Consider the following 25,890-nt stretch of genomic DNA (forward strand, 5'->3'; position numbering starts at 1 on the left):
AGCAGGGCCTGTGCCTCCCAGTTTCTTTGTGATTTTCTGTTTTTCCACTATGGTGATTAGAAACTCCGTACATAATTTTCACTATTAGGTCACCCCCCATTTCTTTTAGGTCCACTAATTAGTTAATAATTATCAACGAATCACATCACATTCCATGATTTATTATTATGGGCCTATCTTGTGGTTCCCAAATTACTGAAGACTCTTTGGCCAGGGTCATCACATGGAGTCTTACACTACTCTCTCCTGGCCAACCAACAGAAGCGTATTTTCAGAAATTAAAGGATTCTTCTCCTTAAGCACATGGCTTCTGGTAGAGAATGAGTAAAAGCAATCACATTCTTAAATATTCTGCTTAAAATACCAGACTGTCAAAGGAGAAAGACCCCATGATTTCTTATTCCAGGGGCCAAAATAGTTACAAACCCATGAGACCATTAGCTTCTGATCAGTGATGTTGCGGTTTTCTCCTTGGGAGAGAGCCCTTGTGGAGAACGATAAGTCAAAAGCCAAGATAATTAGCAACTGGTAGAACAATGCTACACAAAGCGTGCTGATTAAAATGGAGCAGTGTCCACCTGGACAAAGGCATCTATCCGTTGGTATGTGCAAAAACACACGACAACATTTTAGTCAATATTTTGGAGAAGATAAAATAGGGAAGACTAATCTCCACATCAGATCTGTAGGAGCCAAAATGCTGGGTGCACAGCAGAATCAGGATCTAAAGACTCATAATGGGATGGTGATGGGCTGGCCTCAGAAAGACAACATTTCACAGGGTTCACTGGAAGGTCTCAGTCACAGAGACTGCTGGTTGGCTTCCAATATCCAGTCTACTCTTCTTTGGTAACAAAATAAGCTATTATCTCCATGCGACTAGTTTCTGGCTCCCAAAATGCAAGCATGAACACTGGGTGAGACTTCTGGAAAGGCCACTCAAAGAACTGACTTGGATGGGAGGTGCACCTTTTTGACACTTCAACCTCTTCTCTGTCTTGTGGCCCGTGATGGCTTGAAGGAACGTGTGCAGCTTGACAGTAAAAGCCTGGTGACACAGAAGGGCAGAGGCCCCTGGGCACCTGATGACACTAGAGAGCCGCCACTGCAATCTTGGGACAGCCCACACCTGGATTTGTCGTGTAAGAAAAAATTTAAGTTTCTTAGTGAATTAAATGTTTGTTCTGGTTAAGCTACTGTTACTTTTGGTTTCCATTTCCCCAAGCTCAGTATAATTCCCATCTTATGAGTTGAACTGTGTCCCTAAAAAGTTATACTGAAGTCCTATTTGGAAATAGGGTCTTGGCAGAGAAAAATCAAATGAAGGTGAGGTCATACTGGATTAGCATAGGCCCCAATCCAATATGCCTGGTGAAGTTCTAGGAAGAAGAGAGACGGAGCTACAGAGGGACAAGATGGCCACATGACTATTAAGCAGAGACTGCAGTGATGCATTTATAGGCCAAAGAATGCCAAAGATTACTAGAAGCTAGAGGAGGCAAAGTTTTCAGGAGGAGAAAGAGCCAGGCTGTCCCCTGGATTTCCAAGTTCTCTTTAGATTTTAGAATGGTCAAACAATACATTTCTCTTGTTTTAGGCCACCTAGCTTGTGGTACGTTGTTACAGTGGACTTAGGAAACTAACACACTACTAATGGAGCCTTACAGAGAGATCTAAAAAAACCACATGGATCTCAGGAAATCTGGTATGCCATGGCTTAGCAGTTGCAAGTGCAAAAACATTATGCATCTTAGTAGATGGGATGTTCAAAATGAGTCAACACTGTGAATATGGATGCTAGGAAAGTTAATGCATCCCTAAGTAGACTTCATAGGAATTTACTACCTAGAAAAGTAAGCAACGACAGGTTTATTCTGCTCCAGACTAGTGCTAGCAAGAGCACTCGAAGGGCTGCGTGCTGTTTTGGGCTCCTCACTTTACTGGGACACAAACTCTAGACTGGGATGATCACTCTGAAAGCAGAGCACTACAGAAATGGTTGAAGATCTAGGAAACTGGGCCAAGGAGGAGAAGGCTCATGAAGATAGCTACCTTCATGTATTTCAAAGGTTCTCAGAGCAGGCAGAGTTGGTGCTGAGCAAGTACTTACTGAACAGAGGAAGGGATCAGCCTAGCTTTGTGTAGTACCATTCAGCTCAACTAGGGCCAACAAGTGAGCCAAATGTAAGATATTAATAGTATCTTACTAACATTATATTATAAATGTAACATATTTAAGCCAAATGTAAGATCTATCCAGCTAATGAAATTAATAAAATTCAAAGTATATTGAAAGAAGCAACCCAAATGTCCACAGATAGATGAACAGACAAGCAGACTGCAGTATAGCTATTTAATAGACTATTACTTCAGTCTTATAAAAGAATAAAGTACTGATAGAGGTTGTAACACAGATGAACCTCAGAAACATGGTAGGTCAAAGACACCAGACACCAAAGGTCACATATAATATGTTTCCACGTATATGAAATATCCAGAATAAGGAAATCCACAGAGATGTAAAGCAGATCAGTGGTTCCCAGGGACTGGGAGAAGGGGAGGAATGGGATACAATGGCTTAAAAGGCACAGGGTTTTCTTCTGGGGTGATGAAATGTTTTGGAACTAGATAGAAGTAGTGGTCTTACAACATTTGTGAATGTACTAAGTGCCACTCCATTATTCACTTTAAAATGGTTGATTTCGTTATGTGGATTTCACCTTAATAAAAATGAAAAACTCAATTGAAAAAGAAAGCTATCGTCTGCTTCATGGTTACGAGTCTAAGTTTAACAAACTCTACATCAACAAACAGGCACACCAAAATTACAATGGACAAGTCCAAAAGACCCTTCACGGTAAAAATCCACTAACTCCTGGACGGTAACCAGTGACTAGGTACAGATACTTAAGACTTTCTATCACAGTTCCAAGGTTCTCTGCCTGCACAACTCATAATTACTGCCCTAAGAGACCACAATTATTTTCATGCTTTCATCTTATGCAGAAACAAGACACTTTTTCTCAGGTAGCCTGGCAATATTCTCACTGTCCCTAATTGACTTACCAAATCAACACTTCAGCTGCAACCATTTTGAAACTAACATACAATGACCACAAATTCAATATTACCCCTTCTTCTTCTCTGAAGAAGTCCTGTATGGTACACACATTCCATTATAAAGGATTTTCACAATTTTACAACTGAGGATCATGTGAGAAACACTAAAAGTATCCCAAAGTAGAACTAGGAGTCCTTCTACTGCTTTCTTTATAAGTGGCCTTCCAGAAATTTAGCTGAATACACAGGATGAAGGCATCCACCACAGTGCTCTAGCCCAGGGGCTATGAGACTTCCTCAGTGATTTCTGCCACAGCCCAGGGAGTCACATGTAGATGCTTTCTCACCTCTGTATCGAGAACAGAAGTGTTAGTGAGCAGAAGTTTAATTTAGCTCAAAATCTTAGTTCTATAGTGCAAACTAAACAAAACAAACTAACCCTTTCGTTTTGGTGAATTACAGAACACAGAATCCCCTATCGGTTCACCTCACAGCCAGACAGATTATGGCCACTGTAAGAAGTAAAAACCAGGTCCTTGAAATAATGAGATATTAAAATATTTATTTTCTAACTTGGGAAAGTCCTGTTTCTACTTCCAGTGTAAAAAAAGGTTCTACTTATTTAGGAACGCATGTATATATTGAAGCTTGAATTCTTGCATTTATGTGCACTTCCTATGTAACAGAGAACACTCAGAGAATGTATTTTTAAATAATCAGCAATTTGAATACTGTTAAATTCCTGTGAACATGAAAAAACTTAACTTATTTTTTTCTCCCTAAAGGTATCTGAGAAGATGGACACATCTAAAACCCTGGGAACGAAACTGTCCCAGCTTTTTAATGACTCTGGCAACAGGAGTCAGAAGAAGAGCTAACTTTCATACCCCAAGTTAATCCTGGAAAGTACTCAAGCCAAATGCAACCAAGAACTAAATAAGGGGAGATTTATTATGTAAGGATGAGACTGGCATGATAAGAGGCAAGTGCTTTACCATCAAACTTGAACAATGTATCTAAAGCCCCCACTAGGCAAGCATTGGGAAGGTCTGATGCTTCTGTCCAAACAGGTATTTGCAAATGTCTATTCTTGCCCACAGATATCAATTTTATATAATTTATGTAATGTGAAACTACCTTTATAAATAAGTAAATGTCCTGTTCATTGGTTTGCACCAGCCCCACACTGCCTACAATGTAGTAGGTGTTCAATAAACAATTATTAAATGAAAGTAATGTATGATTGAGGCACAGCACCCTATAACTTAAGGATCAGATAAGCATAATCCTGAAAAACAGACACTTGAGAAAACCCTATAGTAATTACAATGATCCTGTCAATTCTACCACTGATTCTGGAGCTTCTTTGGAATGGTCTCTGGACAGGTGCCATTTCCCTCTTACTAGGAAAGCCCAGGAACCTCATACACAGAATCAAGCAATGCCCAACTCATCACTAGCATCCAAACAAGACTGCAGAAGAGTGGGTTCAGACCTACTGTCAAGGTCCCTTGACAATACAGGCAGTATCACCAACCAGGATGCTCTGAGCCTCCAGTTACCCCAAAAGGTCATGTTCAGAGCAGCAGTGCAACCCAAGCAATATGACCCTGCACTATGAAAGCTCCTCCCTGTCAAGAGTGGCTGATAACCTTGGTAAAAGTCTGCTTAAAATGTTACCATTTTGGGACGCCTGGGTGGCTCAGTTGGTTGGACGACTGCCTTCGGCTCGGGTCATGATCCCGGAGTCCCGGGATCGAGTCCCACATCAGGCTCCCAGCTCCATGGGGAGTCTGCTTCTCCCTCTGACCTTCTCCTCGCTCACGCTCTTTCTCACTGTGTCTCTCTCAAATAAATAAATAAAAATCTTAAAAAAAAATGTTACCATTTTGAGGACCAAGATATGAATGGGGGAAAAGTACTTCGAAATGCCTGTGGTGGCTCACTCATTAAAAAAAAAAAAGGTACTAAATGACAAATGATGACCTAATTTATTGAACCACTACTGATATCATCATCAACATTTACTGGAGGGCTACCAATCTATTAGCTATCCAGTCTCCTTTTACTTTCTCTCACCAACAGTGGAATCATCATAAAACTCACTGACTTTCTAAGAAGTAATTCAATCTTCACTAAACTTGACTTCATGAGCTAGATGTTTAAGAAGTCTCAAAGGCAGCATCGGTTCATGAAGTCGGGTGATTCTTCTCGAGTCTACAAGTGGAGTGATGAGTCACACTAGATACATACACTTTTGTTCTCTTCCTATACTTGCTAATCCGAGTGTTGGGATGAGACCAATTTAGTACAATACCTAATTCTCACTATGTGTTCCATATTTTTGTTAAAAAAAAAACTATAGGGGCATCTGGGTGGCTCAGGTCATGATCTCAGGGTCCTGGGATCGAGCCCCACGTCAGGTTCTCTGCTCAGTGGGGAGCCTGTGTCCCCCCGCTCTCTCTGTCTTCCTCTCTGCCTACCTGTGATCTCTTTCTCTGTCAAATAAATAAATAAAATCTTAAAAAAAACTATATACTACCCAACTAACTATCAAAGATATACAAAATAAGGCAAGGACCATTTTATACTTACTAAATTAGCTAAAAATAATGATAATATCCAAATGGTGCAAAGACAGTGGTAAAACTGGTACATGCATCAAGTGCTGGCTACCGTTTAAGTTGGGAAAACCCATTAAGAAAGCAATGTAGCAATATGATTCATGACCATATTGTATTTAGGAATTTTGATATGCATTGTCAAGAAGAATTTATCAAGAAATATTTCAAATAACAATAAAAAATAATATAAGCAGGAGAACAGTCATTATAATTTTCTAATAAAGAGACAGTAAAAGTAGCCTAAAATGTCCAACAAGAGAAAATGTTAAATTTGGTTTTGGTACTGAAAATGATGTAGCAACACAGACAGACACTTGACAAAAGATAAACATGATACAGAAGCATACCTTCATCATGACTGAAAAAATACATATGGCAGGGCACCTGGGTGCCTCAGTCAGTTAAGTTTCGCCTTTGGATCAGGTCGTGATCTGGGGCTCCTGGGATCAAGGCCCACATATGGCTCCCTGCTCAGCAGGAAGTCGGCTTCTCCCTCTCCCTCTGCCTCTCCTCTCTGCTGGTGTGCTCTCTCTCTCAATCTCACTCTCTCTCTCTCTCAAATAAATACATAAAATCTTTTAAAAAATACATATGGCTATGCAAAACAACAAGAGAATACACAATGGTAGTAGCCATTTGTAGTTTAAGACTCCTCACTAAATTCTGTAAAATGACCAGTTATCTTCAAATAAGGAGCCATTAGAACTTTAAAATATTTTCCTAAAACTAGCCTGTATACCAACCCTTTTCAGTGAAAAGACCTGAAGACTTGATAATAGAACACTGCCTTAGCATTAAAAAAAAAAAAAAAGTAAATAACAGTTTCCTTATTCCTATTTTCTTCTCACCAAAATCCTTATAAATCCTTGGGCCGGACACATTTGTAAAGCAAGGCACATTACAGTCCTGTACTGGAGAGGTTGATTGCATATTATCATTTTACAGCTCTCAGACAATCTGCAATAAGCTTGTTTAACTCTGGCTAGCCCAGACTTTGCTAGATGTACCGATCACAAAACCCTCTTTGCAAGGGAGACCTTCAAACACTTCTCTCCTCAAGGTGTGAGGAATGCTGCTTGGGCTGATGATGCTCCAAGGGTACAACACAAGGAAAGCCAATACCAGGAAGGTGTTTCCAGACTATGTGCTCCCTACTTTGAAGTCACTAATGATAGCGGGCCTCCTCCCTCAGGTGTACGTGCTCAGGTAGAGAAAAAGCTGGATATGCCATCCCTTGGAAACAATGGAATCCCACACAAACATAATAAATCCTTTAGGGCATAGGTTTGGAAGGTTTTGTGGCCCTTACAGAAGGGGTTCTGACCTAGTCCGAGGACAAGTTTCTATAAAAGCAGTTCCTTCTGTGTAATTATGAAGTGGCAACCAAAGAAACCAGAGTAATTTCTATGAGAACTAGTCAGTTTCTCTTTTAACATTAGTCAGTAGTGTTATTCATGATGTGAAAAAATAAAGTATTTACCTTTTTGAAGTCTGAGTTTTTTTAAAAAAAAAAAATACACGTAGTAGGGTGTTTCCAGAGGGCAAATATCAAATATCTACCTCTCAGAGCCAAGGGATGGGAAAATACAGACCCCCACTCCCTTCTAAACAGTTCTTTAGCATCATGTGACTATTACCTCTGGCCGAAGTGTAGCTTTCATGCAGACTTGGCAAAGAGGCCCATTTTGGGAGAACTGGAGGGGAAGGCGCCGAGTTCGATTTCGACAGGTTGGCTCCTCACAAATCAACCAGCCCTTGAGAGAAGAAAGAGAACATTTCAGTTTTATTACCACCATCAGACAAATACACACAAAAACCCCTTTCAGGGCACCTGCGCGGCTCAGTCGGTTAGGCATTCGACTCTCGCTTTTGGCTCAGGTCATGAGCACAAGGTGGTAAGATCGAGCCTGTGTCAGGCACTGTATTGAGCAGGGAATCTGCTTCTCTCTCTCTCTCAAATAAACAAATAAATCTTTAAGCAAATAAAATAAAATCCCTTTCATTATCAAGATGGACTCATTTAGCTCAAACTTTCCTTAGAGATCTGAAATAGTTCCTTATCATTCTTCTCTGACATGTCACTTTGATCTATGCCCTGACCTTAACAGTTAGAAAACTCTTCATATTAAAAAAAAGATCACGTAAGATAGTCTTCCCTTCTTTTTTTTTAATGATTTTTTAATAGATTATTTATTTATTTATTTGATAGAGATCACAAGTAGGCAGAGAGGCAGGCAGAGAGAGAGAAGGGGGAAGCAGGCTCCCTGCTGAGCAGAGAGCCCGACGTGGGGCTCGATCCCAGGACCCCGAGACCATGACGTGAGCTGAAGGCAGAGGCTTAAACCACTGAGCCACCCAGGCGCCCCTAGTCTTCCCTTCTTAAAACAGACTCCCTGGCACGCATACAGCAAAACCTTCCAGTAAAAGCTTATATGATTACACACAGATGGGTTTTCAGTCATTGATAAAGACCATTATCAAAGTCAAGAGTATACCATGTGGGGCGCCTTGGTGGCTCAGCTGGTTAAGCGTCTGCCTTCGGCTCAGCTCACGATCCCGGGATCCTGGGATGGAGCCCCACGTCGGGCTCCCTGCTCAGCGGGAAGTCCGCTTCTCCTTCTCTGTGTGCCCCTCCCCGCTACTTATGCATGCTCCCTAAAATAAATATATAAATCCTAAAAAGAGTATACCATGTAGAAATGAATGGCTTTCCCAATAGCTGAATGACTACTAGCTAGTGACTTAACTGCAGTGCTCAGCTTCCTTCTCTGTAAAATAGGCCCAACAACGGTATTTGCAGGTTGTAATGATGCAATACGTTTAGCACACTTAGAGCTATACTCAGCATATAAGAAACATTTAAAGGAAGCAATTATTTAAAATTAAGACAGATTCTTCTACACACATAATCTGGAGGCATAAAACTTGCTACAATGTTTTCAAGGACAATTTCAACCGACCACTCTTTTCCCACTTCTGAAACAGTCATTGCCCACTTCTCTGGCCTTTAGACTCTCTTCTCACTTTCCTTCTTCAGTTACCCTCCCTGCTGCTCTTGTTTGAATTTTCTCATAGAGATGTGATAACAACATGCCTATTATCTTAAATCAGTGTCATGTTTGCTATAAAACATACCTGCTCCAAAAGGGATACAAAACTGCACGAATGGGGTGGAGCAAAGCTCAGGTATTCTTCTTCAAAAAAAGATTTTATGTATGTATGTATGCATGCATGTATGTATATATGTGTACATGTATTTAGAGAGCACATGCACATGAGCATGTGGGTGGGGGGGCAGAGGGAGAGAGAGAATACTAAGTAGACTCCCTGCTGAACATGGAGTCTGACATGGGGTTCGATCTCACAACCCTGATCATGACCTGAGCTGAAACCAAGAGTTGGATGCCTAACGAATTGAGCCACCCGGGCACCCCAAAGCTCAGGTGTTCTTATGAAGGCACCAGAGTTTATGGGTTTAGTGCTGCATGTATTAGGCACAATAAGGCTAAGCAAAGTAGGCTGAAGTGCTGGGGTACAGGGTGTATTCCCTACTGCATCGTGCTCCCACCTAGGCAGCTGCAAAGAGGGACTTAGCTGTCTTTGGGTCTTGGGAGTATGTGGGGAAGCAGAACTTCTGAAATGGTCTTGAAGAGTGAGCAGAAGTTTGGCAGGTGGAGAAAGCAGAAAAGACCACTTAGGCAGAGAGTAGGACACACGCAAAAGAATGAAAGCCAGAGAGCTATGTGAGATGTGATTAAGGAAAGAATCAATGGCGTGTTTAACCCTGTTCTCTGTTTCTCAGTGGAGCAGCTCCTTGGTCTCTTCCCCCTAGCTCAGAGCAGTATATACACAAATGCTGCTTAATTACATTGGGGACTTTCATTTGCCACTTATTAACATTGCTGCATGGCTTTACTCCAAATCTGCAGGATGTCCCCACTCATTGTTGTGCTGTGTGACCTCAGTCCTCAGAATAGGCTCTTCTTGGAAGAAACTACAACCAGACTCAAGAGAGAGCACCAAAAATCAGTTCTTCCAGCTCCATTTATGGCTTTCACAGCCAGAGAATGTAGACTGTAAAAGTTTTTGACTAAAAGAAAATATAATACATTTAAAGATTATAAAATTCACCTCGTCAATACATTCACAGTGGACTTCATTCCTATCTTCAATCAATACGCTGAACTATTTTAAAAATTAAGCTTTTCAGATAGAGCATCTCAAGGACTCCTTATGAAACCTTTAATATATGCCCAGAATTACATTAAATGTGTGTGCAGTAGCCAAAGAAACCCCAGAGACAGAGTTTCAGGAAATGACAACCTAAATAAGAAAGATTCACACACACAAAGACTAAAAGTAATTCAGTAAGGTTTGGCCTTACGAACCAAGTTGTATAATACCAAGTATAAATGCCAAACGAGACGGAAAAGGGTTGGAGTCATGTGGCTCCTACCCAAGACAAAACACCACCACCACAGCAGAACACAAACTAGAAGAAGCAATCAGTGGTTCTGGGTCACAGGCAACTCTGTTCTAAATCATCAGGCCTATAACTACATTTTCCTGACTCGAGGACATGATTTTTTTTCAATTAATTAATTTATTTATTTGACAGAGATTACAAGTAGGTGGAGAGGCAGGCAGAGAGGAGGAGGAAGCAGGCTCCCTGCTGAGCAGAGAGCCCAATGCGGTGCTCTATCCCAGGACCCTGAGATCATGACCTGAGCCGAAGGCAGAGGCCTTAACCCACTGAGCCACCCAGGCACCCCGAGGACATGATTTCAATTCACATTTTGATATTTCAGAAACCCAGATGTATTTACAATTGATATGTACATTTAATAACGTATTTGTTTCCTTCTAAAGCACTGTTAGGTCAAGAGTGCAGTTCACAATCTATGGCCCCTCAGAATTAAGGAAACCAGACACTTTGGTTTAGCCTGTCCTAGGCATGGGGGATACAGAGGGAGAGAGTGGTACTGACCCCAGCAGGTATTACATTTTCAATGCAGCCTATGAATACTAACAGTGAAACTAGTTCTTTCCAGAAGTACCCATTTAGGCATATTAGTAAAGAAAACAGTAGAATTCAAGCAAACTATGTATGAGACGTGGAAGACTGGACTACTCCTTGATCGTTCCTTTGGCTTTGCTACCCTAAGTTGCTATCTGAGGCTTTACACACACTTTGGAATAGCTATCAGGTAAGGATGCCAACCTCAACTGTAATTCAATTCTAAACAAAAGTTTTAAAAAGCAATCAGATAGGCAACAACCTGCATATTTTGAGACAATAATTTTTTTAAAGGATTTTATTTATTTATTTGACACAGAGAGAAAGAGATCACAAGTAGGTAGAAAGGCAGGCGGGAGGGGTGGGGGGTGGGGGAAGCAGGCTCCCCGCTGAGCAGAGAGCCCAATGAGGGGCTCGATCCCAGGACCCTGAGATCATGACCTGAGCCGAAGGCAGAGGCTTTAACCCACTGAGCCACACAGGTGCCCCAAGACAATACATTTTTAATTACTGGGATATAACCTGCAAATTAAAATTATTCTTTAATTTTTTCAAATACACCCTTCGCAAAGCTCAACTACCCTTCAGGTGCTTTGGAAACTTGATTCCATCAATTTACTACAACTTCATGACTCACTAGCAAGCTGCCAACCAAGGAGATGCTAAATTGTCACCTCACCTGTTTCTAAAGCAAACACCTAACTCTATCTCTGACAGAGTTACTAACTAAATGTCCTTTCAAATCATATAGAAAACAGATAATATAATTTGTCTAGACTTCCTACCAGTTATAATTAACATTAAGGAGGTCTTTTCTTCTTTGTCACCTTTCTATTCAGTACTTATTTGGGTTTGTTTGTACTTACTATCTGTTAATCTCCCTTTACAAATGACAACAATAACTAGTGCTATTATGCATGGAAATTACACATGCTGATAACTGTGTGAAGGGAACGAAGGGCTGAAACACAATATCAGAAGCCTGTAACTCTTGATTCCTCTTGTTTTACTTTGATAATTAAGCTTTTGGTCATGGTGTATTTTAAACAAAACTCTTCTGTGAGGGAAATACCCTAATCATATTCAATTTATGCTTTGGTTCCATTTGATTTTGCCAAGTACACTTCAGTTAACCCTTTGTTCCCCCAACAAATAGTAATGGACTAAGCCAAATCTACCTTTCAAGAAACATCTGCATTGTTAAAATTAAATATGCCAAGTCTTTAAAAATATTCCATGATGGGGCCAATCTTAGTTGCACATATAAGCACTGAATAAATCCACTCACAAAGATAAAACTAAGCTTATTTTCATTTCCCGTGTTGGGCAATAACGTATAGCCCAAAGTTACATTGCCAAATTAACAGCAAAATAAATTAATAAAGTGTAGTTCTTTGGAAGTCCAACCTATAAGAAGGGCTGGGTTTTTTTTTTTTTAAAAAAAAACCAGAACCACTCTAAGGATATGTGACATCCAAATATGTCATTTTATTATGCAACACCACATGTAAATGCCAAACTGTCACAACCAACAGGAATGAAGTCATTATATGACAGATGTCTACCTTAATCACATTTATAAGTAGAGGGTTCAAAAGAGGTGAAGCCAGCCTGGCCAAAACAAAATAAACCTTTACCAAAATACGCAAAGATCCATCACCTGTTAACCTTAGTTGCAGCATCACTAATTCCTTGAAATCATTGTGTACGAAATTGTGTCAAATGCTGATTGGTTCTGATTGCTAAATTATATTTCTGAGGTCTCAACTAAAATGGTTTCTGTCTGCACATGCTAAAAAGGGATCGATTTCCACTTGTAACTGAGGCGTTCCTGGTAGGTGCACCTTAAACACAAACCTACCCACTTGTATACTTTTGTATTTTTAGAAGGATCATACATAGAAATCATCCAGACCTGGAAATGTGGCCCACAAAAAAATCTTTTGAATAAATGAATGAACAGAAGCAATAAAATAATAGAGGAGCTAGTTTATAGGAAATAATAAGGGTTTAAAATTCCCAGGAGAAAGAAAAATGCCCAGTTCTCATACTTGAGACCATCTTGAATCAAATAGATTGTGGGTCCTTCTCCTCCCACTTCCAGTCGGTCACCCAAGTTGTCCACTGGCCTTGCAGTCCCACTGTCATCTACTTCACCAAAGCCCAGACCTCAAAGTTGATCTACCTTAACAGCCTCCTGCCTGGTTTCCCCAGCTCCATTCTCTCTGTAAAGACTTGCCAAGTGTAGCTTCCCAACAGCCTCCTGCCTGGTTTCCCCAGCTCCATTCTCTCTGTAAAGACTTGCCAAGTGTAGCTTCCCAACAGCCTCCTGCCTGGTTTCCCCAGCTCCATTCTCTCTGTAAAGACTTGCCAAGTGTAGCTTCCCAAGGCCCCTTCACTCCCTGTGGTAAACCTTCCTTAGAGAATGCATGCTTTGGTATGGCTTTCAAATCTTTCCACCCTCATTCCATCCCCCTTTTCTCTTACACAAACTCTCTGCCCCCACTGGATTAGTTTTCTCACTGTCCTCAATATATCTTGCCTATTGCCAACTCCTTGTCTTGGCTAATGCTGTAGAATTTTTGCCTAACATGGCCATTCCATGGGAGGGCCATTTCCACTCCCCTCCTGCGAAACCTCCCCACTCTCCAGGGACTTCTCCCTCTAGCCCACTGCCACCAAGCATACAATGCTGTGCACTGCTCCTGAATAATCTTATTTTACCTCCCTACCTGGAAGGTCAGGCCTGGGGGATGACGATGACCACTTTGGATCTGGTAGTGCCCTCCCCAGTCTCTAGCACAAAGGTTCACACTCAATGAAGAATACAGAAACAAGGTTATAAAAAACTGCATGTAAATGTGGCTTTGCCCCACCCATTTATTAAACGGTAATTTCACTAGTTATGTCACTAACTTTTTAACTTAACAAAAGTTAAGTCACTAACTTTTCCTCTGAGCTTCAGTTTCCTCATCTACAAAACAAGAGCTAATAACATTTACCCTAATAAGGTTGCTCAGAGCCCACAACACTGTTCATTAAATGTAAGATATTATCCCTACCCTACACACATCTGCATTACTGGGGAACATCAGTGCTCGGCTACAGGCAACAAGACACTGTTAAAGATGCACTATTCCAACCAGAAAAGAGCCTGGTCAGTTTCCCATCTGCTGTTACCCAATATGGAGAGCTATGATGATGGATAACTGGTAAGATTAGGTAAGGGTGCTTTGCAATTTGAATGTAAAATAATAGAGCTACGTAGTCAATAGAAGCGGCCCTTCCATGTTCCTCCTGACAAAACCGTACTAGATTTGAGGTTACAGATGACAGAATGGATGGTGAAGGAAGAGGAAGGGGTCTTTGCTCTATTTTGGGACTCAGAGATTTTGAAGACACAACACACCACAATAGTGTGCTGACGTATGATTTAGTTTAAACTGTAATGGCTCTCCAGGAGTGCGGGGACAGCAGCACAGGGCGAGGTCTGCCCGCATTCGTGCGTTCTTACAGAGTTCACCACATCATTACTATTTTCCTGTAATGGCCATTAACTGCTTCTTTCCCCAAACGATATGCACTCTGAGCACACCAGACACTCTTTTTACCCAAAACCATTTATAAATGTTCTGGGGGTTCCCTTGCAGTCACATTTTTCTGTCATAGAATTATCCCCAGTGTAAAATGGGTCTTACAGACAGTGCACAGTATGGGCCCACAGCTGCTTTTGAAGAATGACATGTTGTGATTTGGGATTTCCAGAAATATCAAAAAACAAATTGCTTTCTGACCCACATTTGCACCCAAAACTGGGAGAAAATTTTCCTAAGATCTCCAGGGGAAGTTTTAACAGGAACATAATTTTGCTTTTAAAGTTAAATCTTCTACACTGCAGCATGCTGGCCTGTCAAAGAGTGATTATTAAGTCTCAGAGAGGTGCCAGGGTAGGAGATGAAAGAGCAAATCAGGAAATACACATATATAAACTAACTATTCACTGAAGTTAATACAAAAATATTTTTAACAAAATTATCAACCAAAAGAGAAGTGGAAAGAAAGTGCCTTGTCAGTCAATGTTAAGAATTTTAAATATTACCAAAATTGATTTTTAAAGTAAGAGATCTCTTTAAATCAACAGTCACATGTCATTTCATCCAAGTTATTTGAAACTTATTGATCTTATCATTTGTGTGAGGACCAGACTCTGCCATCAGTTTGCTGAAAGGATAATGGAGCACTCCCAAACTGTTATGATAGGTTAGATGCAAACAGTGGTCCTCATTTAAACACACAGAATAGCACCACAAGTGGACAAATTCCAACCTCAGCAATTGTATATTACATGATAAATTAGCAAGTTGTTCTGCTTTGCCTCACATCAAATCCAATACTCAGCCTTGTTATTTTAATTTGCAATCAGAGGTTGAACGTCAGAAGATGTCTCTGAGGTACATTAAAGAGACCCATGCAAGCCATCTCCTCCTGCTATACTGTGAGCAGAGAAAGCCAACAATTACCAGCAATTTTATTTTACCACTGTAGGACAATACTGGAACAGTTAAAATTGTCACCAAGCAAGCAACCGGGGAAAATATACTTAAAATCATTTTATAAGGAAAATTACGTTTTGGGGGGAAAAAGTTCAATGGAGGACATGTATCTTTCTGTATGGGCAGCTAAAATCTCTCAGTATATTCAAGCCTATTCTATAAAATACTCTCCCTATTCATCCAACTCAAAAGCAAGCTACATTCGTAGGCTATAATAGGTCACAACTAAGTACACAGTACCTTGCTTCAGGAATAATTTTGCTTTGTCTGTCAACTGTCAACAAAGCACAAAGAGCTCATGCAACCCAGCCACGTACTGTGGATGTTAGAGATCTAACAAAATACAAATAGTAAGAATACAAGATCGCCAAGCTGCCCTGCTTTTACTTTATGTGAGACACTGAAAGCATTTTTCTCTCCACATTCCATTAATCTCTATTGTATTACAAATCTTTTCATAAAAGAGTTTTTTTCCGCTATGTGAAGCTACAAGTGACTTGGGGATGTTCTATTCCAACTGTGACTTTCCAACATGAATGGTTATAAGTGGAAGTGTCAGTGAAGGCATATAGACATTTCAACAAGGAAAAGGAAGAAAGAATCACGTAGAATGAGATGGCCAAATGGCTACTCTGCCGCTTGTATGAATACTTTATCGATGAAGCCTCTCAGGAAAACTGTTCATGACTTGTGCGACCACTCCTGACTCTCAACTCTTCAATGATGAAAAACCCTCACCTTTGCTATGAACACATACTAACAAATAAAACCTCAAAAGTAAACTCAAGCCTTAGTTTCATCAGTGTGTACATAGGAAAAAAAAAAAAAAAAAAAAGACTGGAAGGAACTACCCTAAAATGTCATCACCGGTTATCTGTAGGTGGTTTCTTCTGTTTCCGTAGTTTCTTAATTTTCTACAACAAGCATATGTTGTTTTTATAATTAGAAAGCTGTTACTAATGAAGGAAGAGACAGTTTTGCCAAGAGCATTCAATACAATCGAATCACTAATACATGTGAAAAATATTTTGAACTCTATCACAGATGCTTGGTTGTTACCAAGATGAATTTTCAGCAAACGTGCTTATGAGGGAAAAAAAGGGCACATGAAAAAATGCTTTTTCTTTTCCTTCTTTTAAAGATTTTATTCGTTTGTTTGACAGAGACACAGTGAGAGAGGGAACACAAGCAGGGGGAGTGGGAGAGGGAGAAGCAGGCTTCCCGCTGAGCAGGGAGCCCTGATGTGGGGCTCGATCCCAGAACCCTGGGATCACGACCTGAGCCAAAGGCAGACATTTGATGACTGAGCCAACCAGGAGGCCCTAAAATGTCTTTCTTTAAAAAAATTTTTTTTACTAAGTCAGAAATTTTAAAAATAGGTCGACTTAAGCACATAGCTGTTCCCAAGTGGAAAGTGGCAGGGCATGTATTAGTAGCAGTAGAATCATTTATTAAATCGAGCCATTCATTAAAATGCACACAGCCTTCTATGGAATATGATTTGAATACTTTTCTTTACGATGTTGGATATCTGAAGGTAGGTAATAAATCCGTTTTAAACAGAGGGGCTTTGTTCCCCACACCCCCTCCCTTGCCTTTTATTCAACATACATACGGATCAACTCAGATGTCCAGGGTAGGAATCAAATTAAAAAAATTCAATCAGGTGGGCATGCCTAGAACCTTATTATTAGCAGAGTTTCTTTTCTTTGCTGAAGTCTAGCTAAAAGTAATTTTTATTATTTGTTTGTTAGCAGGCCAGTAATTTATTGGTACAGTTTAATGTGATATGCCTTTGGGTAGTGAACAACAAACGTTAAAACTGAACTATCTATGCAAGTGCCTCAAAGGAGATCTTAAAATCAGAATGGAGTTCAAACCATCACCAGGCAATGTTTGTTCATTTAACTTTAATTATTTTCTCCTTGAGAATGGTACTAATGAAACTGAATATCTTTCATGGTTTCGAAGGGCCGTTTGAATAGTCTGCAAACAGAACTAAGGGTGGACAAGAGATCTGGCCGAGCCAGGGGGTTGCTAGGTGACGTAGAATGTAAACCCACAAACTTGTTAAGGTTTGCTTTGCTTTCATGCCACTTTCACACACTCTCAAAAGTTTTGAGAACTGATTTTTCAGGTGGCCATTAAGAAGGAAGAGACCCCCTGCCTTCGAAATTCACTCCCCCAGATACTCTGCCAGATACAGAAGAGATAAAATCCATTTGACCTTTGGCTGTAACCTGGGAAAATTTTGGTTTTACATAAACATAGGATCATGTATTTTATGGATGCCTATAATTTAAGAAACAAATCCACAAAGATGGATTTTTGAATTTCAAAAAGACATGCCTAATCTTTTCTTATTCAACTTTGAATAAAATTAAGATTTCCTTCCAGAAGAAAAATTGTGATCACAGCTTAGCACCGATTATCATCAGGACAAACCTTTCGGTTTGGCCACTCGCTCGAGACTCTTCTGGCCTACACCAAGTCTGACTGCCTGTGAGGGTGTCCCTCCTGCCCCTCCCCCAAGCTTCTTTCTAAGTAGCTGATCAGAGATTGTCCAGTAAGAGCACTTTATTAGATCATCAGCCAGAGGGGTTCACAAGTACTGAGAGCAATGGGCTCAAATGCGGCACATCAGTTTTAATAGACCAGGGGCTACTAGTAAACTGCAGATACTGCTGAGAACTTTCCTTGCACTGAACTCTTGAAAAAGCACCGTCTCTCCAGCTTAAATGCAGCTGCCTCTTTCAATGCGGCAAATGGGTAAATTTGACAAAAAAGCCACCATTAAGACTACATGAAAGGCTCAAGACAACATCCTTTCAATGCTTTGTACTTCAGTAATCAGATGTACTTACTCACCCCCTCCCCCAAACCCGATCAAGAACTATTTCTGAATGGTAGGAAATAATTCCACTTTGTACATCTTTTAGTTAATCAAGACTTTCTATTCAGCAATTTGACCTTTTGTTCAAAACAGGATTATCAGTTTTTTCGCCAGTTACCAAGGGCGACTCGCATGGTGAACATAATTGCAATAATTTGCAAAACACCATGGCAACCCACATTACAACTAGGTAAATACTGGGCTTTTGTGCTACATTGTTATTTTCAGAGATGCTGAAGTCAAAGAACGAATGACAAATGAACACAAAATTTATATTTGCTTTGTCTCAAAAGAGAAGAAAATTGATAACAAGAATTGGGGGGAAACCGACTACAGCTGTAATTTCTAACTTGATTAATTAGGATGGTAACAGTCCTTAACAGTATATTCAACAAACAGCCCTGACTTCGTCTCTCCACCCACCTCTCTCTATACCACTACCACTATCCAACCCCCCCACCCCAGACAAATTTTTTCAGCTTGGAGAACAAACATCCCCCATTTGCTCTTTTCTTCAACTTAATGGAATCCTTAATTGCAGAATATTGTTCTCCTGCTCTTCACGGCAATGAAAACTGAAAACGGAGAGAAAAGAGAAGAGGGCCAGGGCAGACAGGGAGCTACAGTCATTTTTTTCCTGCTTCTTTTGGACACCCCAGGTCCAATGATGAGACGGCATTTTTCTGGTATCAGCAGCTGTTTCGTAGCAGACAATAAAGTCAAAACTGTTTAGCTTTGCAGAAAAGCCACTTCTTTCCTTTTGGAAACACAAGGTAAGTCTATACACTGAGATGAAGTTTCATAATGTAAATGCCAGAACATAAGATGAGAAACTAATAATTTTTAAAAACCACACCTTTTTCCTGTAAATAAATTATTAACTGTGGTTCTGTCCAAAAAGCTGTGGAAATGCATGTTTGTTATCTGAGGAAGATGTTCAACAATTATCACCAGTGTGCTGAAAACCATTTTATACGAGACCCCAGTTCACAAAACAAGCCAAACACTCCGAAATTAATACAAAAAAATCGAAATCATATTTTTAGTAGATAACCATGGTCTCATTAGCATTATCATCTTTTCTATAGTAAATGTGATGATTAGAAAAGTTGTATCAGACTTATTTTTACTCAGGTATGAAAGGCAGGTTCTAACCGCAATAGCGAAGGAGAGGTTTTTTCCTAAGAGGAACAAATTCTGCTATAATGCCTAGCTTTTCGGAAATTATCGAAATTGGCTTTCCCGGGTAAAATGTAGTATTTTGGGAGGAGAAAAGGAAAATACACACAGAAAGGGCTTGTAGAAGTTGTCCTGCCGAGATCTGAAAAAAATTAGCTCCCAACCCTCGCAACAGCCCAGCCTGCTTTCCTTCATCTGCCTCACAAGAAGGCAGAGCAGAAAGAGTCTCTGAAATGATCTGCGTATTTCCCCTAACTTTTGAAAAATCAAATGAACCCGATCCTATAATGGGTCCATTCTTATTTTGTCAGGACTGCAAACTCCCAGACAGATCTCTCAGATTTAGCTTAGAGAAATCACAATATAACATTCTTCAGAATATACCTCCGAAATTACAGATGCTGTGATTTCTCCCGAGGAGTAGAAATCAAAAGAATGTGACACATTAACTCCTTCTCAGTCAGTGACAACCTCTTTACGCTTGGAAAATATATTTATTTTATGGTTTAGTTCATTCTGAATTTACTGAACCGGTATTAAGTGCATCCTATCAAAAGTCTAAATGTTAAGTGGAAATGTATCCTCTAATGCCAAATGATAAAGGGTTGAACAAGCCCTTCAGTACTTTTTGATCAAACAGAACTGATGACAGATCATAAAGTGGGCCTAAAATTCTCATGACACTTGAACTTCTTTAAGAAACCCTTACATATAAATGAAATATTTTGTAATCTAGCCCGAATTTCCTCACTTATAACATTTCACCCAGTATACTAGTCCATCCTGCCCAACTTTTTGTGGCTTCTGTTCCAATGTTTGTTTGCTTTTTCCTTTTCTTTTTCCTGTTTTATCCCCTTTTCTCCTTTTTTTTTCTTTTTAGCTGACTGGATAAAACACTTCTTGACTTCTGTTTGTGAAATGGAACATCCTATAATCCATCCAACCACCTATAATGCCAATAAATTACCCCAATTCCCAAATCAGGAATGGCAAATACCTAGCAGGCAGACTGCGCTGCTCTCTAACTCCATCCCCATGGCTGATACAGGATGAAAGCTGGCACTCAATATGAAAGCCACCTGCGGTTTCTGTCCTGTAAACTTTCCTGCTCTAGAATTCTCAACTCTGACTATACATGGGATTCACCAGGGGGGTGTTACAACACACTGCTGGGCACCCAATTCACTAGGTCTCAGAATAAGGCCTGAAATTTTGCATTTCTAACAAGTTCCAGGTGATATTGATACTCTGGGCACCATGCTTTGAAAACCACTGTTCTGGGGTATAGAATGGCCACTGGGAATTTAACAAAGCTCCCCAGTGATTCTAATTCTGTAGTCGTGGTTCAGATCTTGTGTCCGTATTGTTCTCCTTCTCTCTTGTTCAAAGACAACTACCAGCTGTTATCTTCCGAAAAATGAATTTTATAAATGGAATTGTACCTTAAAAACTTGTCTCCAACAAATAGTACATTATATGTTCATAAAAATAAATGAATAAATGATACACACAAAAAAACCCACAGAAAAAAAGAAAACCCTTTGTCTCTCAATTTTCTCCTTCAATAGTTACTCTTTCTTTAGATACTCTTGAAGTGACTCTTTTTACTCTCTGCAAGCTCTCTATACAGCATTAGAATTAGCAAACTCTCAAACCTGGCTTAATTCTTTTAAAAGAACTGACCAATTCCTACTTGGCTTACATCATGTATGCAGCTGAGTAACATTTTTCTGTTAAAGAAACCAATAAACAAAGAATCTTATTCTAGCAATAACAACATAGTCCCTAGATTACAAACACAGAATTTTAGGAGTGCTCGTGAAAAGAGGGTCTCTGAAAGAAAACACAAGTACATTTTTGACTTTGGTAAGTAATATGAAACAATATAATTGAACCCTAAATTTTAAAGTTGGGAAGGGACTGTAGAGCTGTAGTCTAATCCTTCATATTCTATCTGAGGAACATAAGGCCCAGGAAAGAGCAAATACTGTCACAGCAATTGGCTTTGGGCCACACGGGTCTTTGAACTTCTAGCCCAGCACCCTTTACTCTCTACACCTAATTTGTTTAATGCAGGAGCCAGTAGCTGTATGTACTTCTTGAGTAGTTGAAATGTGGCTAGTCCAAATTGAAATGTGCTGCCAGTGTAAAATATAAAGATAAATTTCAAAGACTTGGTCCAAAAAATATAAAGTATATAATTTTTAACATTCATTATAGATAAAACAATATTTGATAATAATGAGTTAAGTAAAAATGCTTGTTATATTATGAACAACACTCTCTCCTTCTATGTTTTTCTTTTCTTGGTTCATTTTTAAAATAATCTGTATTAAGTAATCTCTACACCCAACATGGGGCTTGAACTCTTGACCCTGAGATCAAGAGTTACGTGCTCTACTGAGCCAGCCAAGTGCCCCTCTCTCCTTCTTTATAAAAAAGTAGAGGGGCACCTGCGTGGTGCAGTCAGTTAGGTGTCTGACTCTTGGTTTTGGCTCAGGCTGTGATCTAAGGGTCATGAGACTGAGCCCTGTTTTGGGTTCCATGCTCAGTGTGGAGTCCACTTGAGACTCTACCCCTCCCATCCCCCAACCCACCGCACTATTCCAAAATAAATAAATCTTTTTAAAAAGATTTTATTTATTTATTTGACAGACAGAGATCACAAGTAGGCAGCGAGGCAGGTGGGGGAAGGGGGCGAAGCAGGCTCCCCGCTGAGCAGAGAGCCCAACGCGGGGCTTGATCCCAGGACCCTGGGATCATGATTTGAGCCGAGGCAGAGGCTTCAACCCACTGAGCCACCCAGGCGCCCCAATAAACCTTTTAAAAAATAGAGAATTATCATATACATCCTTCTTAAACCTGTTCTGCTTAGAAGTAGAGGAAATGACACACTATAGGTACATATAGACTTGTGATATTATTTTTAATGGCTGCACAGAATTCTATCATATGATTGTAATAACTCAATGAATCTTCTTCTGATCAACAATTAGGTTGTTTTCAGTCTCCCACTATTATCGACAATGCTACAAGGAATATCCCTACATTAGCTTTGACAACACGTGCAAGTAAGTACATCTATAAGGAGAGATACTCAAACTGGAACTGCTAAACCAGATGGCATTTCATTTCAAATATTGACAGATATCACCCAGTTGTGGTCTAAAGAAAGCATACTAGTTTTCACACTCATCAATGGTATACGTGAGTATTCCTTTCCTCACACCTCTACCTGCACAACTATTTAAATTTTGATCTTTGTCATTCTGGTAGGTGAAAAGTGGTATTCATTCAGGCTTCTGAACTTAATTATCTTTACCTGTGTGTATAAGTTGCTTACATTTCTGTTTCTATAAGCTAACTGCCTGTTCATGTCCTTTACCTATTTTTCTACTAGGTTGTTGGTCTTCTTCTCATTGATTTGCAAGAGCACTTTTTATCTAAAAGAAATTGGGCTTCTATTTGCTATATGGGTTGCAAATACTTTCCCCAATTCATCATTTCTCTTTTTGCTTTACAGTATTTTATGTACGTGTGTATCTCTAATTTGTAGAAATTTTCATTTGTAGTCAAATTTACCAATAGTTTCTCTTCTTGAAATCTGAATTGTTTCAAGAAGTCTTCCCAAATCCATGATCATTAAAAATATCTATCACTTTCATACTTTCATTTTTTTTAAAGATTTCATTTTAAGTAATCACTACACCTAATGTAGGACTTGAACTCACAACCCTGAGATCAAAAGACCCACATTCCACTGTCTGAGCCAGCCAGGCACCCCTACAATTTCATTTTCTTTTTTAAGTTTTCATTTTAATTCCAGTTAGTTAACATACAGTGTTGTATTAGTTTTAGGTGAACCATATAGTGATTTAACACTTCCATACATCACCTCGTGCTCGTCATAAGGAGTTCCCTCCTTAATCTCCATCACCCCTTCCCCTTCTCCTCTGGTAACCACTACTTTGTTCTCTATAATTAAAAGCTTGTTTCTTGGTTTGTCTTTTCTCCTTTGCTTGCTTGCTTTCTTAAATATGTGTGAAATCATATGGTATTTGTCTTCCTCTGGTTAACTTATTTTGCTTAGCATTATACTCTCTAGCTCCATCCATATTGTTGCAAATGGCAAGATTTCATTCTTTTTCATGGCTGAATAATATTCCATTGTATATAAGCGGCACATCCTCTTTATCCATCCATCAATCAATGGTACTATATGATGCTATAAACATAGGGGTGCATGTACCCTTCTGAATTAGTGTTCTTGTACCCAGGACTGTGATTTCTGGATTGTAGGTGAGTTCTATTTTTTAACTTTGTGAGGAACCTCCATACTGTTTTCCATAATGGCTGCACCAGTTTGCCTTCCCACCAACAGTGCATGAGTGTTCTTTTTTCTCCACATCCTCACCAATACCTGTTGTTTCTTGTATGTGGATTTTAGCCACTGTCACAGATGTGAGGTGGTATCTCACTGTGCTTTTAAAAAAAAGACTTATCTACCTATATATATTTGAAGACTTATTTATTTTAGAAAGAGAGAGTGGGGAACAGGCAGAGAGTGAAGGAGAGAGAATCCTCAAGCTGACTCCCCATTCAGGGCAGAGCCCGACACGGGGCTTGATCTCACGATCCTGAGAGCATGACATGCACAAAACCAAGAGTCAGACACTCAACCAATTGAACCACCCAGGCATCCCTTTTTATTTGAGACAGAGCAAGCAGGAGTGGGGAGAGGGGCAGAGGGGGAGGGAGAGGGAAAAGAGAATCTGAAGCAGACCCTGCACTGACCATGGAGCCTGATGTGGTGCTCTATTCTACGACCTCAAGATCATGACTTGAGCCAAAATCAAAGGTCGGACGCCAACGTGACTGAGCCACCCAGGTGCCCCTCTCACCGTAGTTTTGATTTGCATTTCCCTGATGGTAAGTGATGATGAACATCTTTTCATGTGTCTTTTGGCCATCTGGATGTCTTCTTTGGAAAAATGTCTCTTCATGTTAGTTTCATTTTCTAAGTTTTGACCCTTCTGGAATTTATCTTAGTATAGGGAGTAAGGAAGAAATCCAACTGTATTTTTCCCCCAGATGACTACTCCCTACTGATACAAACTACCCCTTTATAAAATATTCAATGTAACTTTTAGGTCTACTTCTGGACTTTCTATAATGCCTCCATCAAAATCAGGGAAGCATCAAAATATGTTAATGACCGTAAAGTCCTAAAAATTTTAACAACTGGCCATAGGTCATCTTATTTGTAGGAATTTTCCTGTAAATTATTTAAAAGCTAAGGAAGCTGTAAATTTATGGATAAACTTAGAGAACAATCCTAGCCAAGAATATAATACACTGGGCGTCTGAGTGGCTTAGTCAGTTAAGCCTCTGCCTTCGGCTCACATCATGATCCTAGGGTCCTGGGATCGAGCCCCACATCAGGCTTTCTGCTCAGCAAGAAGTCTGCTTCTTCCCTTCTCATTCCTCCTGCCTGTGTTCCCTCTCTCATTGGCTCTTTCTGTCAAATAAATAAATAAATAAAATCTTTTTAAAAAAAAAAGAATATACTTTACCATTTACCAAGTCTTCTTTTAAATCCTTCAGTTAACATCTGGAAGGTTTATTTACAGATATATGCGTGTGCGCGCGCACGCGCGCGCACACACACACACACACACATCTAGTGTATTTCTTGCTAAGTTTTTCCCTAGGTATTTAATCTGTTCAGTCATAACTGTAAATGGTATTTAGTTCTTTCATTATATTGTTTTTCTTTTTTTTCTTTCATTATATTTTCTAACTGGTTGTTGTTGGTGTAGATCAAAACTATTGATTATTTAATACTAATTTTGTAACTAATGACCTTATTAAATCCTTTTTGTCTGTGGTAGTTTTTGTTTGATTTGATCGGGATTTCTGGGTTTACAGGAATCTGTAAATAATGATCATTTCCCTCTTCCCCTTCTAATTTTTATATATTATTTTTCTTATCTAATCATAATAGCTGCCATTTTCAAAGCCTAACGTTTACCAACATTTTCACTGCACTGCCTCTAGCATCAGGATTTCCCAATAATCTAGGGCTGTGGACCCAAGAACTAAGCCACCAAACAATCTCTGCAACTGGAAAAAATAACTGTTAAAACCACTATGGGGGGGTGATTAAAGTCACTACAGGTGAAAAAAAATACACATAAACTTTGGGACTGAATTTAATTTAAGGATATTAAGTGGTTGAATAAATATTAAAATAGTTCCTTTTATATTTGGATAATTAGTCCCTGTAAAAGCTCTCTTCCCTAACATAGCTTTTTTGTTCCATCATGTCTCCTGGCTCTGCCTCTTAAAAACAAAACAAAACAAAACAAAAAAGCAAAAAAACAAAAAAACAAAAACAAAACAAGAAAAATCCTGAAGTTGGAGAGATCTCAACTTTAGGGACCTTAATCTCTTCTTTCACAAAGAAGGGTGTTGTATCTGGCTAGATGATTTTAAGGTCTGTTCTAGCACAAGAATCCTCTAATTCTCTGACTTAATTTCAAAAAAAAAATGAGGCTCTCCATA

General features: G+C 39.6%; 1 protein-coding gene across 2 annotated transcripts in view; it reads right to left on the minus strand.

The window, feature by feature from the left end:
* Positions 1-25,890, minus strand: part of POLA1 (DNA polymerase alpha 1, catalytic subunit) — a 303,690-nt gene that overhangs the window by 100,202 nt on the left and 177,598 nt on the right. For both annotated transcript variants that reach the window (XM_044234364.1, XM_044234365.1), the window contains one exon: positions 7,322-7,438. In XM_044234364.1, the coding sequence (XP_044090299.1) occupies positions 7,322-7,438 (117 nt within the window). The remainder of the gene's footprint in view (positions 1-7,321; positions 7,439-25,890) is intronic.

This window comes from Neovison vison, chromosome X (genome assembly GCF_020171115.1).
Source record: "Neovison vison isolate M4711 chromosome X, ASM_NN_V1, whole genome shotgun sequence".
Lineage (NCBI taxonomy): Eukaryota > Metazoa > Chordata > Mammalia > Carnivora > Mustelidae > Neogale > Neogale vison.